This window comes from Erpetoichthys calabaricus, chromosome 5, assembly GCF_900747795.2.
Source record: "Erpetoichthys calabaricus chromosome 5, fErpCal1.3, whole genome shotgun sequence".
Lineage (NCBI taxonomy): Eukaryota > Metazoa > Chordata > Cladistia > Polypteriformes > Polypteridae > Erpetoichthys > Erpetoichthys calabaricus.
This window is the reverse complement of record NC_041398.2, coordinates 181,082,828-181,096,253: the sequence shown is the minus strand read 5'-3', so window position 1 is coordinate 181,096,253 and position 13,426 is coordinate 181,082,828. Positions and strand designations below refer to the sequence as shown.

General features: G+C 37.0%; 1 protein-coding gene across 1 annotated transcript in view; it reads left to right on the top strand.

Moving 5' to 3' along the window:
• The window catches only part of parm1 (prostate androgen-regulated mucin-like protein 1), a 42,002-nt gene extending 29,489 nt beyond the window's left edge, over positions 1 to 12,513 (top strand). The window contains exons 3-4 of the mRNA XM_028802277.2: positions 546 to 624; positions 11,817 to 12,513. Coding sequence (XP_028658110.1) covers positions 546 to 624; positions 11,817 to 11,901 — 164 coding nt within the window. The 3' untranslated portion in view covers positions 11,902 to 12,513. The remainder of the gene's footprint in view (positions 1 to 545; positions 625 to 11,816) is intronic.
• Positions 12,514 to 13,426: the final 913 nt, after the last annotated feature.

Sequence of the window (13,426 nt, the reverse complement as noted above, 5' to 3'; positions counted from 1 at the left end):
TCAAACCTAATAAATCCACCTTACAGTCATTGGGGGGTCTCAGGCAGGAAATAGCCCTGGACAGATCACCACTCCATCCCAGGACCCACTCACACACACCCACCTACTCTCAGTCATACATGTGCCACATTGGAAATATCAATTTATCTGCTTCCCTTATACATTAAGCATATTAACAGAATTACTGTAGAATTATCTTTATAAAATAAATTTGATATTTTCTCCTCTCTCACCTTTGAATTATTTTAAATTCCCACATTTCTGTTACATTTTAATGTAAATGAAATGAACTTAATTTACACATTACAAAATTGTTGTATACTAGCTCTTCAGTTGATTGAAGTGTTTGAACACTGCAGTTGGTAACTTGGAATATATTCTGTTTAAATTGTAACTGGCTTCTTGAAGTTTAACTGTAATAAAATTTGACCTCTGGTTACAGTATTACATCTAAGGTATGTATATTGAAAGTGCAAAGTGCATTTCTGGGTACTATTAATAGACCTGGTGTTAATGTCATGTTTATCTTTGTTTCACTTTCACAGGCAGTGTTGCTGGTGTAGTCTTTGGATGCATTTTAATCATAATTCTGATATTTGGAATAGCGTATTACTTAAAGATAAGGTAAGAATACTTCAAATCTATAAGCTTGTTGATTCCTTATTTCATCAAAGCAGATTTTTTTATGTATTGTATTTAAATAATAACTACTACTATTAATATTAATACATTTTAATTATTTGTAGGTGCCTTTCTAAACACAAGGACACTGAACAATAGATAAAACACAGATTATAAACAAAACTAAACTAAAACTAAATTTTATACTGTGTAATTACAATATTGACTTTTTTAAAACTACTGTATTATATCCGCAATAATCCATAATGGGTCTGTGTCCAATAACTCTGAGCAGCTCTTGTAACACAGGTCTGCAAAATTAAACTCATAAATAATTGTTTTAATTGTGAATAGTTATTTTTATTTGCATTCGTGAACATAATAAAATATTTAATTAGAATGTTTCCATCATTTTACATTTAAGTAAAAAATTGAAAGGCAATTTAATTAAAATTTAGCAAATTACATAATTTATTCATGTACAGTATTGTTCTAAATCAATTTAACATGAAAACATCCATCCATCCATCCATTATCCAACCCGCTATATCCTAACTACAGGGTCACGGGGATCTGCTGGAGCCAATCCCAGCCAACACAGGGCACAAGGCAGGAAACAAACCCCAGGCAGGGTGCCAGCCCACTGCAGGGCACACACACACACCCACACCCATACACCAAGCACACACTAGGGACTATTTAGAATCGCCAATGCACCTAACCTGCATGTCTTTGGATTGTGGGAGGAAACCGGAGTACCCAGAGGAAACCCATGCAGACGCGGGGAGAACATGCAAACTCCACGCAGGGAGGACCCGGGAAGTGAGCCCAGGTCTCCTAACTGCGAGACAGCATTGCTACCCACTGCGCCGTGCTGCCCAACATGAAAACATTTAGTCAATATTTTTTAAAAAGAAAACAACAATACATATTCACTGACTTATATTCACTTTTCTCCAAAGCTTTGTTTGGTGGCACGTCGTCTGTACACTTTTTCTGGTGCGTCACTACAAATCATTCTGCAGTATTTCAACTGCATACTGTCATCCTAATCACCCTGATACCTTCTTTCCATGTCCTTGATAACCCAGTGGAATATTTCACCCAGCTTTTTACTCACCACTCCAAGACCTTCAGGGTGTGATAGTTGCCCGGACACCACCAGTCGGAGACCACATTTTTATAAAACACACGTTTATTTAACATTAAATAAAGACAAATCCACCACAACACACAATGCACTCAGCAATAATCACCACAATTCAACTGTCTCAGTCCTTGGCTGACTCTATCCTCCTCCAGGGAGCTTTGTCCTTCTCCCACTCCCGACTCTGGCTCAATGACTATGAGGAGGCTGCCCTTTTTATTCCCGCCCGGATGTGCTCCAGGTGGCTAATGACGTCCATCCGGCAGCACTTCCTGGTGTGGCGGAAGTGCTGCCCTTTGCCCCGGAAACACTCCGGAACTTTCCTGGCAGATTCCTCCACCATCTTGCAGAGTGTGGCGGAAGTAACAACATCCGGGTCCCACGAGGTGTAAAGCGCCCCCCAGGCGGTGGCCACGGGTCCCAACAAGTCTGACAGTTCATTCTCCTTTCCCGTGGTCCTCTCCTGCTCCATGGCGGTTGTGCCCTCATGGCCCGGAGGCTATTCTTGCCACCTTCCGATCCTTTCTGGTATCCCGGCCAGGTAATAATCCTGGCCACCTGCGACAAGGGAAAAATTTCAATTGAGAATCCAAAAGGTAAACTTTGAGACTCATGAAAGAACCCAATTCCTTAAACTTAACTGAAACATTTTTCTTTATAGTTTAAAATTGTTACCAAAAAACTTTCCTTCCTTAAATGATACCTAAACCACTTTTTATCACACCATCAAGTTCTGTATCAAAAATCAGTTTTCAAATGTAAAGTCCATCAAAAATGTCTTCTTTCAATCTGGCCTCACACAAAACTGGAAACGTTTGGCACAAGTACATAAAACAGGCTCCATCTTTTGATATTGTTTTGACAGACTGCTTCAGCAAACCAAGCTTAATATGAAGTGGTAGTATCAGCACTTTATCAGGGTCCAACAAGCTCTGTCAGATGATGATTTGTGCACTAAGCTGTAGCTTTTTCTAGCTGGTCATTTCTTCTGAACCCAACCATGTCTCGGCTGTCCCATTTACAGAGAGAAAATTTTATATTGCCCTGACTGCTGATCCAGTAAGAGGCACAGAACTTTCAGGTTCAACATGTAAACTTTATCATCCAATAAAATAACTATTTTTCCTTAGACATGGATTTTAAAATTAGAAAATATTAAATTTGAACAAATTATCATTAAAATAAAATATGGACATTTAATTCATCAGGGTTGGGGCCATTAATGTATTGAATTGAGAATGCATGGTAAATTTCAGTTCACTTCTTGGAATTGGAATTAGAATTAGAATGGCATGCAGCTGTATGGAAATGGAATTGGAAATGAATTGGAATGTCAGAAAACAGAATTGAAAATTATGGCGAGAACTCCACAAAATTTTACTTTCCAAGATAATTTGACTTGATTTGCTAAATAGTTTAGAGTATATTAAATATTATGAATCACATAAATCACAAACATAAAAGAAATAAAAGAGTGATGTATGTTTTTAGGTGGTGAAGTGGTAAGAGAGCCAATTAAAGACAGGGCATGATTAGGGGGCCAGAATGACTAGGCCATGGTGGGCAATTTAGTGATTCAAGATCATTACAATTCACTGATGTTAATATCTTTCATTTTTTGCATGTATTCGTCAACAATAGATGCCTTGTTGAAGGTTTTCGAAATATGCAAAATTGACAATTGCTATGTACTAATCTGCTTAATCTAGACCAAGGCTGTGGTAGTTTCTGGAGCCTATCCCACCTTGCATAGGGTGCAAGGCAAGAACAAACCTGGGACAGGGTGACAGTCCAGGGCAAATACACACACACACACACACACACACACACAGAGCAACCAATTTAGTATCGCCAATTTACCTAACCTGCATGTCTTTGCACAGCAGAAGGAAAACCACTCAGACACTGGGAGAACATGCTAACTCCATGCTAGGAGGATCTGGGACATGAACTCTGGTCTCTTTACTGCAAGACAGCAACTCTACCACTGCACCACCAGGTTGCCCAAAAATGACAATTATAATTTAGTAAATATAAACAGACAAACATATGTTATAATAAATATACATTATGCTAAAAACAAATCTGTATGTAATTACTGAAAACCCAGAAACAGCAGAACATAAAATTCCCAAGACTATTTAATCCAATTCCAGTGTAATATTAAATACTTATGCTAGTGTTTTTTAGGGTTTTTTGAGCCAAAGATTCAATTTTTTGTGGTTTATTTTTTATTTTGAGCCAATTTGACAAGGTCTGTTTTTATTTTACTGTCTTGTTTACACAACACTCTCAGGAGGCCTCACATGACTTTATATGTAGTGTGTTATCCTTTAATGGATATTTTATGTCTCAGTCCTTAATGTAATTAGCTTTTTAGATTTTTGCTAAGGAATCTCCTTTGGCCTCAAGTATAAACAGTGCGTATGCACAAAAATGTTGCATACGCCTGTTTCCATGCTCACTTTCAGATGTATAAAAACTAAACTTGGCATAAGGCCACGCTCATTTTCATGACAGGGTCCCACCTTGTGTACGCATTATTATTCTAGGTGTTGCAAACTAGCAGTACCCAGCATCAAAGCAGTTCTACCGTTTCTGTGGTCTGCTTTTCTTTTTTAGATTCACGTCTATGATACAGGTTTTATCAAAAGTACCAAAATGAATTGCATATCGTTTACAAATTTAATTCACTTGATTGTAATCATTCTATAACAATATACTGTAATGGTGCATAGAATGGCCAGACTATTCCTACTACCATGGCTGCTTTAACGTTGTTAGAAGACATTGTAAATGGAAGAATTAGAAGAGAGCACATATTTATAGATGATGATGACTGGCTTCGAAGTAGATTTTGATTTCCAGGAACTATCTTTTTGGAGCTGTGTGCTGAACTGGGGCCAGCTTTACAAAGGCAAACTTTGAGGAATTGTGCTCTACCTAGTTCTTTGCAAGTTCTACCCACTCTCAGGTTTTTGGCTACAGGAGCTTTTCAACGTGAACTTGCTGACGATCGGTTATTTCACAAACATCACTGAGTTGCACCATGCCAGCTGTATAGGATGGTATTATCTACTTATCATCCAGATAGATAAGATTTCCTTACACTGTGGCTGAACTGGAAAACATAAACGCACAATATGCCATCCCTACACTATAAAGGCAACTTCAGAGAATGAATTTGCTTTTGTAAATATAAAACATTTCCACTTTATTAATGTGCTGCTCTATAGTGCACAGAAACTGTGTCACAATGTGCAAGCATGTAGTTGAAGAGTTGCACTATAATGAACCTGACCAAATTATTAGCCAAGTTGGACAGCATTACAACTTCGTTTGATTGTAATTAGTAGAATGTAATTAGATACAGCATTTATTTTTTAACCAATTCATTTAATTTGTGGTTAATATCACATAGTATAGCCCTTATATTCCTTAGTTCATTGGCCACATCTCTTACAAAATGAAATAATGGATACTGTGACTCCAGAATAGCGCCCGTCAGCATACAGCCACATGGCCTCCCTCTGTGCCTTTCCGAGGCACAGGTGTGTTTGCATTCAGCGCCCTAAGATGTGCTTGGCACAGCAGCACCATCACCACCTGAGCATTGCATGAGGGTCAGGTTTTATAATATTGTCTGAAACAAAATAAACAGACAGTGGGCTGCAACTCTCATTTTCACATCGACTATGATATCTGACCACTTCCTTTTTCTTTCAGGCACTGTGCGACTTTCTGAACTTGAACTTTCAAGTGTCTCCGCCACACTTTTGTTGCTTATACCACTGCGTAAGCCAACAAATAGTATGTTTTTTCTTGCCTCCACTTCGCATTCGAAATTGTTTTTTGCATGCATTCGAAATTATTTTTTTCACGAGCCTTTTCCATTGTTTTTTAACCAGACACTGAATGGAAGGTGATATTTATATTATTTGAATACTAAAATATGCAAAATTCTGGGAGGAGTCGGGGTGGGGCTGTAGGCACATGCACATGCATTAAATTTTATGTTCGTTGGGATTTGTAAAGGGGAAGTGCATGGAACTTGGCATACACACATATTTATGCATCTGGATTTCTTTGTGCATACGCACATTTCCGCTTTTGTCCGTATGCCATGTTTTAGTGTGAATTCTAAGCACAGCGTTATGAACGGTACCCCAGGTGTACTATTCAAACTGAATATAATGGATTTGTGCTTTATTTAGTTTAACTTGAATATTTTTATTCATACCGTACATGATGACAAGGCCCCTTATTTAGAAAAAAAATGAAATTTTTATAGGAGCCTTCCAATGCACATTAAAATTATATTCTTAATATTGTGACACATGAGTTGGTGTCTTACACCCAAAAGAAGAGGCTGAGTCTCATTACTTTAGCAAAACCTGCTTTATTCAACTCAAAACAGAACAGCAAGGTTATTTATTGCAACGGGAACTACCATTCTACTATACAAGGACACAGCAAACAAGCAGGGTGAGGGCCATGTTAGTGGCCAAGTTATAATGTTCCCTGCATCACCCATTGGGTGATTGGCGCTTTGCGCTTGGCAGCAGTCAGCTTATAGTTGTTCCTTTGGTGCTGCAAATATGCAGTTTTCTCAGCGATGAACAAGCAACCCTCAACAGACATGGCTTCTGCATGTTGTCCCATTTAAGGGGGGGGGGGGGGGGGGGTCTCAAAAGAGGCAGTCGTGTTTCTGCATGTTTCTGGGTGTCGTCCCTTTGGGGAGGGTCTCAAAGAGTTCAGAAGTCTCACAATATGAACATATTTAAAGAACAATAAGAGTAGTAGAGTAGAGTAGATGAACAACCTGAGATGACAGTATGGTAGTGTAAAGATTAATAAAGTTTTTATAGAAAAATATAATAAGAGTACAGTTACAGATCAAATAGATTTAAATGCAACAGAGAATAGGTGAGGATTTAATGAGTCCAACAATGGACATTTTGGGAAGACATTTAGGGAGAGAGTTTCAGAGAAGAGGAGTCACATGAGTGATTACTAAGAGATCCAAAACGGGCTTGTGTAACTGTGAGAAGAATCAGTTTACAAAGATGCAAGTAACAGTGACAATTAAGCTGGCTTACTGAAATCAAAGTCTCTTTAAGTCAGCAAGAGTTTTGAATAACCAAGTGTTTAATAAGAGGAGATAAGCTCAATGTGCTTGGTCACTCATACCAGCATTTTGACCTTGCTGCAGTTGATTGGTACTTTAAGCAATAAAAACAATTCAAATTTGAGATAGAAAACAGAACAAGAGTGATGAATGTCTGATGGAGTATTAATGGTTAAGTCAGCAAGAGTTTTGAATAACCAAGTGTTTAATAAGAGGAGATAAGCTCAATGTGCTTGGTCACTCATACCAGCATTTTGACCTTGCTGCAGTTGATTGGTACTTTAAGCAATAAAAACAATTCAAATTTGAGATAGAAAACAGAACAAGAGTGATGAATGTCTGATGGAGTATTAATGGAGAAGAAATAGGGTCTTACTTATTGGTTAAAAGGTATCATGTTTGTACAGATGTGATATTCAAAATTCAGAGCACTTAGATAAGGTAATTCTGAAACTGTTAATAAAGGGCCAATGTAACAGCTTGCTGAAGCCAAGGACCATTTATATATATCATTGGCTCCAGCAGACCCTGTGACCCTGTAGTTAGGATATAGCGGGTTGGATAATGGATGGATGGATGGATTTATATACAGTATATCAGACATTGCATCATGCCTGTTGCTCTGGGTGCTTTTTGTAGCAATGTTGTAATAAGCTGATGCAGTAATCACTTCCATGATGAACAGCAGGTTTCTTGACCACAGTTCTTATCTTGCCCTTTTTTTTACAAATGTTTACAGAATCATTTGACCATTGCTAGTCTTTTGGTTTAGATTTCTGGTTGATATGTTCAGTGTCTGCCAATCTGATAATGGCGAAGATATTAGTGACAGAACATTCTTTTGGACACAACCAGAAAAACCATTTTGCTTAGATATTTTTTGAGAATTGTCCACCGGGTATTTTAGCTGGATGTCCAGACCACACAAACTAACTCCTCCTATTTCAGACAAGCAGTTATACTCCAAGGTGCTCCCAGACTGTAGAGCTCCTTATCCTGTCATGTTGAATGGACCTAACAACACTGTTAGGAGCCTTATTTTGGTAACCTGAACCTGTCATCTCATCTTCTACCCAAAGATTGTGACATTGTTTTGTTTGTTAATTACTTCAGCATTAAAAAGGAAAAAACACCTACAAATATAATGAAAGCTTTTCTTTTCCACACAGTAACATCATGATGTCCTTCCAAGCCCTCCTATGAAAAAGTGAAATCTATAAATACTGAATAATCCCACCACCACTCACACACACAAAAGCCACTGCCATTAATCAAATCAACATATATACACTATCAGTTGTGGTGCAGTGGCTAGCACTGCCCTTCACCCTACTTAATAAAACATTAAAAGCATACTCATTAAATGTCTTACTTAAAAAAAAAACTTACAATTACATAACTACAAAATCAAATATCTTACCTGTTGCTTGGACTGTTGTGCAGTAGTGTTGTGCAATATACTGGTAATTAAAAAGCACTGAACTACTAAATTTTTGAAATGGTACTATACAAAATTTGGTAATCTTAACTACATGAAAATAAGACTGAAATTGCTTAAAACTGCCTTTATTGAAAAGTAATTTCTGTGTGTTTCAAAAAAGACATAGTGTGCTGATTTCCTGCAAGCAGTGCTGGGTCTGTATGACTAGCTGAAAACCAAATCATGTTAGTTGAGATTTGTTACATACTATAAGTGATCAATTGAGTTACCAAAAATAAAACACTGAAACGGTTAATAACATTAATTAGTCATCCTCAACTTGTTGGTAAACAGGGCAGTATTGGAATACTTTCCTATTAAAGCTGTAAAAGACTATTAAAGCTGTAAAAGAAAGAGAGGACAATGACAAAGAGTTGGGGTGCCAAGACGGCCACCCCATTCAAATGGATGCAGCAGAAGAAAAAAAAAAGAAAACACACAATTATTGTAGAGTCATCTCTGCAGACGTGAGATCCAACAGAACTACCAAAGATGGCAGAGTTTCAGTCCTCCTTGCAGGAAGAGGTGGGTCCAGGTGAACAGACATCAGAAGTGACATCAGAGGTGTTCTAGCCATCAGTCATCCACTCTGCAGAGGAAAAAAGAGAGAAAGATGTTGAGACACAGCACCAACCCCTGGTGTGGCGGTGGAATTACAGTCAGTAGAGCCCTTCAGCTGTCCCCTATGAGTACAAGAGTGACAAAGCAAATTAAAAAGTTGAACCTGAAGATATTACAGCACCTGTTTAGAAACGGTTGTTACAAGGCTTGTCTAGCCAAAGGAGTCAGCATATCCATGAATTTATCTCTTGTTCATTTGATGTCTTCCAGGGACTCAAAACTCACTAGGTGTGAAATAGCATTTACAGTATAGTAAAAATAAGAAAAGAATAACATTATTTTTATGGGTTAACAAGTGCAGCATTTTCACACAACGTGAAGTTCACAAAGAATGCTTTCCTGATATGAAAACCCTGAATGTGATTTAATGAACAATAACCATTAACCATGTTAAAATTATTCCTTTAAGTTGCTATAAGACAGGTATCACCAGCTAAATTTTATGTTAGACAAAAATAAAAAAGGCAAGTGATTTTTCTTATAAAGCTTTTTTGATCTTTCCAGTGTCTTTTCTAGTATAGTTGCTGCACTTCCAGTACCTTTTTTAAAGCACAAACCTCTACTGACTAACTCTTTAAAAATATTTTCATCCTAAAGTATATTGGATAATGTACATCTAAAATCCTTGATTAGTTTTTGAAATATTAATGTTTGCTATAATAGAGTGTGTGTGGTGGTGAACCTTTTTTGGTGGGTTTGTTTTCTAATTAAAACAGTAATTTCTTTCCATCTCAAATTATAATCTTTTTGCTTAATAATTTATTATAATATGCCAAGAATATTCTACCTTGTCTGATTACTTGATTAAATCATAAATATTCGATGTCCTCTTTTCTGGGAAATATACTGACCTGATAATTTAGTCAACTGTTAGTAAATGTTTGAAAAACAATGATGCTATTTTTTCAAAATGTCATTCAGTGCATGCAACCAGTTGAAATATGGTTGGGACGTGCATGTATTTGTCTTAAAAAAATGGCCTCTCATCTTTCTGCAAACTAATCAGTAAGACAAAATGAAATAAAATGCAGAGGTCATTACCCAAGATCAAACCTGTTTTTCTACAAAACAGAGTGACACTAAATATGTGTTTATTTGCAAGAGTCTTTTGTTTATTGAAATGAAAGGGAAGCCGTCTTACATGTAATGGGCACCATGATGTCATGCGCCTAGGACCTACACAATGTCAAAGGAACCATGCTTATAAAATGGCAGCACCCATGAAATTAGAGAAACAAAAAGGCAACAACCTTGCAAACAAATACATGCAATAAAATATATAATACATAAAATTTTAGCACAATGTCACTGAAATAACGATAAAAATAAGTATTTGTAATACATTAAAAAACAACAAATCTAAATACTATAAACAAACAAGCAATGTGTTCCTGACACATTTTCATTGATAAAAATCACCAGAGGTGACTGGGAGAATGTTGTTTAATTACCATTATTATTATTATTATTATTGTTTTACTTTCTCTTAAATCCATTACATAAGACAAATTTTTATATTGTCCACTCTCTTCTCACTTGATTATTTTTAGTCTGTGCAATTTTCCCATTGATTACGCAGTATTTCACAAAAACATTTAGGGTCCACTGTGGTGAATATTTTACCATATTTCACTGGGCTTCATAAACGTATTTATTGTACTTTAATATTCATGTCCTATTCAGTACCTCCCCAGTAGCTTTATGGTGGCTTCTCTCCTAGTAACTAAATGTTGAATACTTCCCTTTATCATAAATGTATTTGCTTTATATTTTCACAGTATTTTCTTCCCAATATATTATTGAAAATTACCAGGTGTTTTCCATTTAGAAAGATTACATCTTTTAAAATTATTACCTGTACCCTTTTATGTTCTTTGTTTGCCATGGTTTGACTTTTAATTGAATTCATGACTTTAGGTGCAGCGGTCAGTAGAACAGCAATTATTTTAAAAAACCTGTTACCACTGCCTCTTTACCGTGACATTTGATGTTCACAACAATGCTATTCAGCTCCCTTTTGTTTTTTTTTTGGATTATTTCTGGTTCTGGCATCTATCTTTATATTTGTGTTTTTTTCGAATGTGTGGAGTATTGACTATTGCATTTATTTTTAATTAATTTCAATTCTTCAATTGTTTTATTTTTGAATATAGTGTTTTAAAATTTAGAGTTTCAATTTTTATATTGGGGTGGCGCAGTGGTAGCGCTGCTGCCTTGCAGTTAGGAGACCTGGGTTCGCTTCCCAGGTCCTCCCTGCGTAGAGTTTGCATGTTCTCTCCGTGTCTGCGTGGGTTTCCTCCGGGCGCTCCAGTTTCCTCCCACAGTCCAAAAAACATGCGGGTTAGGTGGATTGGTGATTCTAAATTGGCCCTAGTGTGTGCTTGTGTGTGTCCTGTGGTGGGTTGGCACCCTGCCCGGGATTGGTTCCTACCTTGTGCCCTGTGTTGGCAGGGATAGGCTCCAGCAGACCCCCGTGACCCTGTGTTTGGATTCAGTGGGTTGGATGGATGGATGGAATTTTTATATTTCTGTTTAATAAATTAATAAAACTGTATTCTTTTGTTGAATTCTAGAAAACCAGCAAAAGCACAAAACTAAGGGCTTTGATCTAAAGTTTAACAGCATAATGCTTAGACAAGACCATTGAAAAAGGCTTTAGAGTGAAAGATTAAAATCTTCTGTGTCATAATAATTTTTATTAAGTATATGTTATACTTTTACGTACCGAGTATCAGCTTTTAGCCATTCTACAAAAGAGGAAAATGATGATCTTAAGGTGCACCATTAAAGATAATATTAAAATGCATTCTGTTTTGCAGGAGGCCATCATATGGACGGCTTTTGGATGATGGTGACTATGGATCTGTTGGGAATTTCAGCAACCCTGTCTTTGATAATTCATGATGAAGATGTGGCACTCAATGACATTTCCTTTGTAAATTAGCTGTAAATGCCTTGTTAATTTGATTGGTATGTAAACAGGCTAAGTAGTTTAATTAAAATTAGGTGTGGAAATTGATTAACGTTTTTGTTTTATTTAACAAAAAAAGTATATTGTGAACATTGTACTAAAATGTTGGAATACAAAGTTTTTTTATTTTGTATGTTTTATAATGCCAAATATAGAGATTTTAGTTTTAAACCTAAATGCACTTTATATTAAAGGCTTTGTGTAATATATATTAATACACAATACTGCTTAGTCCTGTTCGCTAGAGATCTAACTCTTTGAAAAGTGCATTGAATTGATATTTTAGGCACTGAACATGCACTTTTATGTGTAAAGAGTACTGAATATGTAATGATAAAAAACGGAGAAGAAATCAAAAATGTTCAAAATAAATGTTTGGTAGATATATGTAAAACCCACAAATTATGTCTGCTTCTTATTTTTAAACTGCATTTTTAGGTTTGGACATCTAATTTGTAGAGTTTACAGTGTTTTTTGTGATTTTGAATTTTATTGCAGCCTCAGCTTTTAAATAAACACTGCAAAAATAATAAATATGACATATGCTGTACGTCCTAAATTCTTATTGTGTAAAATAAACAGGAAACATCTATATGTTTTTTGTCCACTAATCCTTTCAGTATAGGCTCATGAGAGTTTGTACAGTCCTGCCTTATTTGCTCAGTCACTGTTCTATAGTGAGTAAAGTGTATGAAATAATATTTGTGACCAAATTATATTTTACACTTTTACATACTGCATAAAATTATTTCAGCCTCCAATACCATTGCCTGTATTTGTAAAATAAAAGTTGGGGATGCATGGACTCAAATCTATGACATGTGAGGCTACAACTAGCTTAAACTGAACTAAAATTACCCTTGTTGAGATAAGTCTCTATTAACACATATCCATCCATCCATCCATCCATTGTCCAACCCGCTGAATCCGAACACAGGGTCACGGGGGTCTGCTGGAGCCAATCCCAGCCAACACAGGGCACAAGGCAGGAACCAGTCCCGGGCAGGGTGCCAACCCACCGCAGGACACACACAAGCCAAGCACACACTAGGGCCAATTTAGAATCACCAATCCACCTAACCTGCATGTCTGTGGACTGTGGGAGGAAACTGGAGCACCCGGAGGAAACCCACGCAGACACGGGGAGAACATGCAAACTCCACGCAGGGAGGACCCGGGAAGCGAACCCAGGTCCCCAGGTCTCCCAACTGCGAGGCAGCAGCGCTACCCACTGCTCCACCGTGCCGCCCTAACACATTTCTTCTTCCTTAATTATAAACATAAGGATGTTACTTTTACAGTTAAATGCAGCTGGAGTCAGATTCACTATGCACTCACCGAGTGCCCAGGTTTTGTATGTAATTCATGGTTAGGTGGTTTGTTTTCCTATTTTATTCTGAAAATGTGATACAACTGCATGTGTATAACTTGACTGTGTTTAATTGACACAGTGAAAAT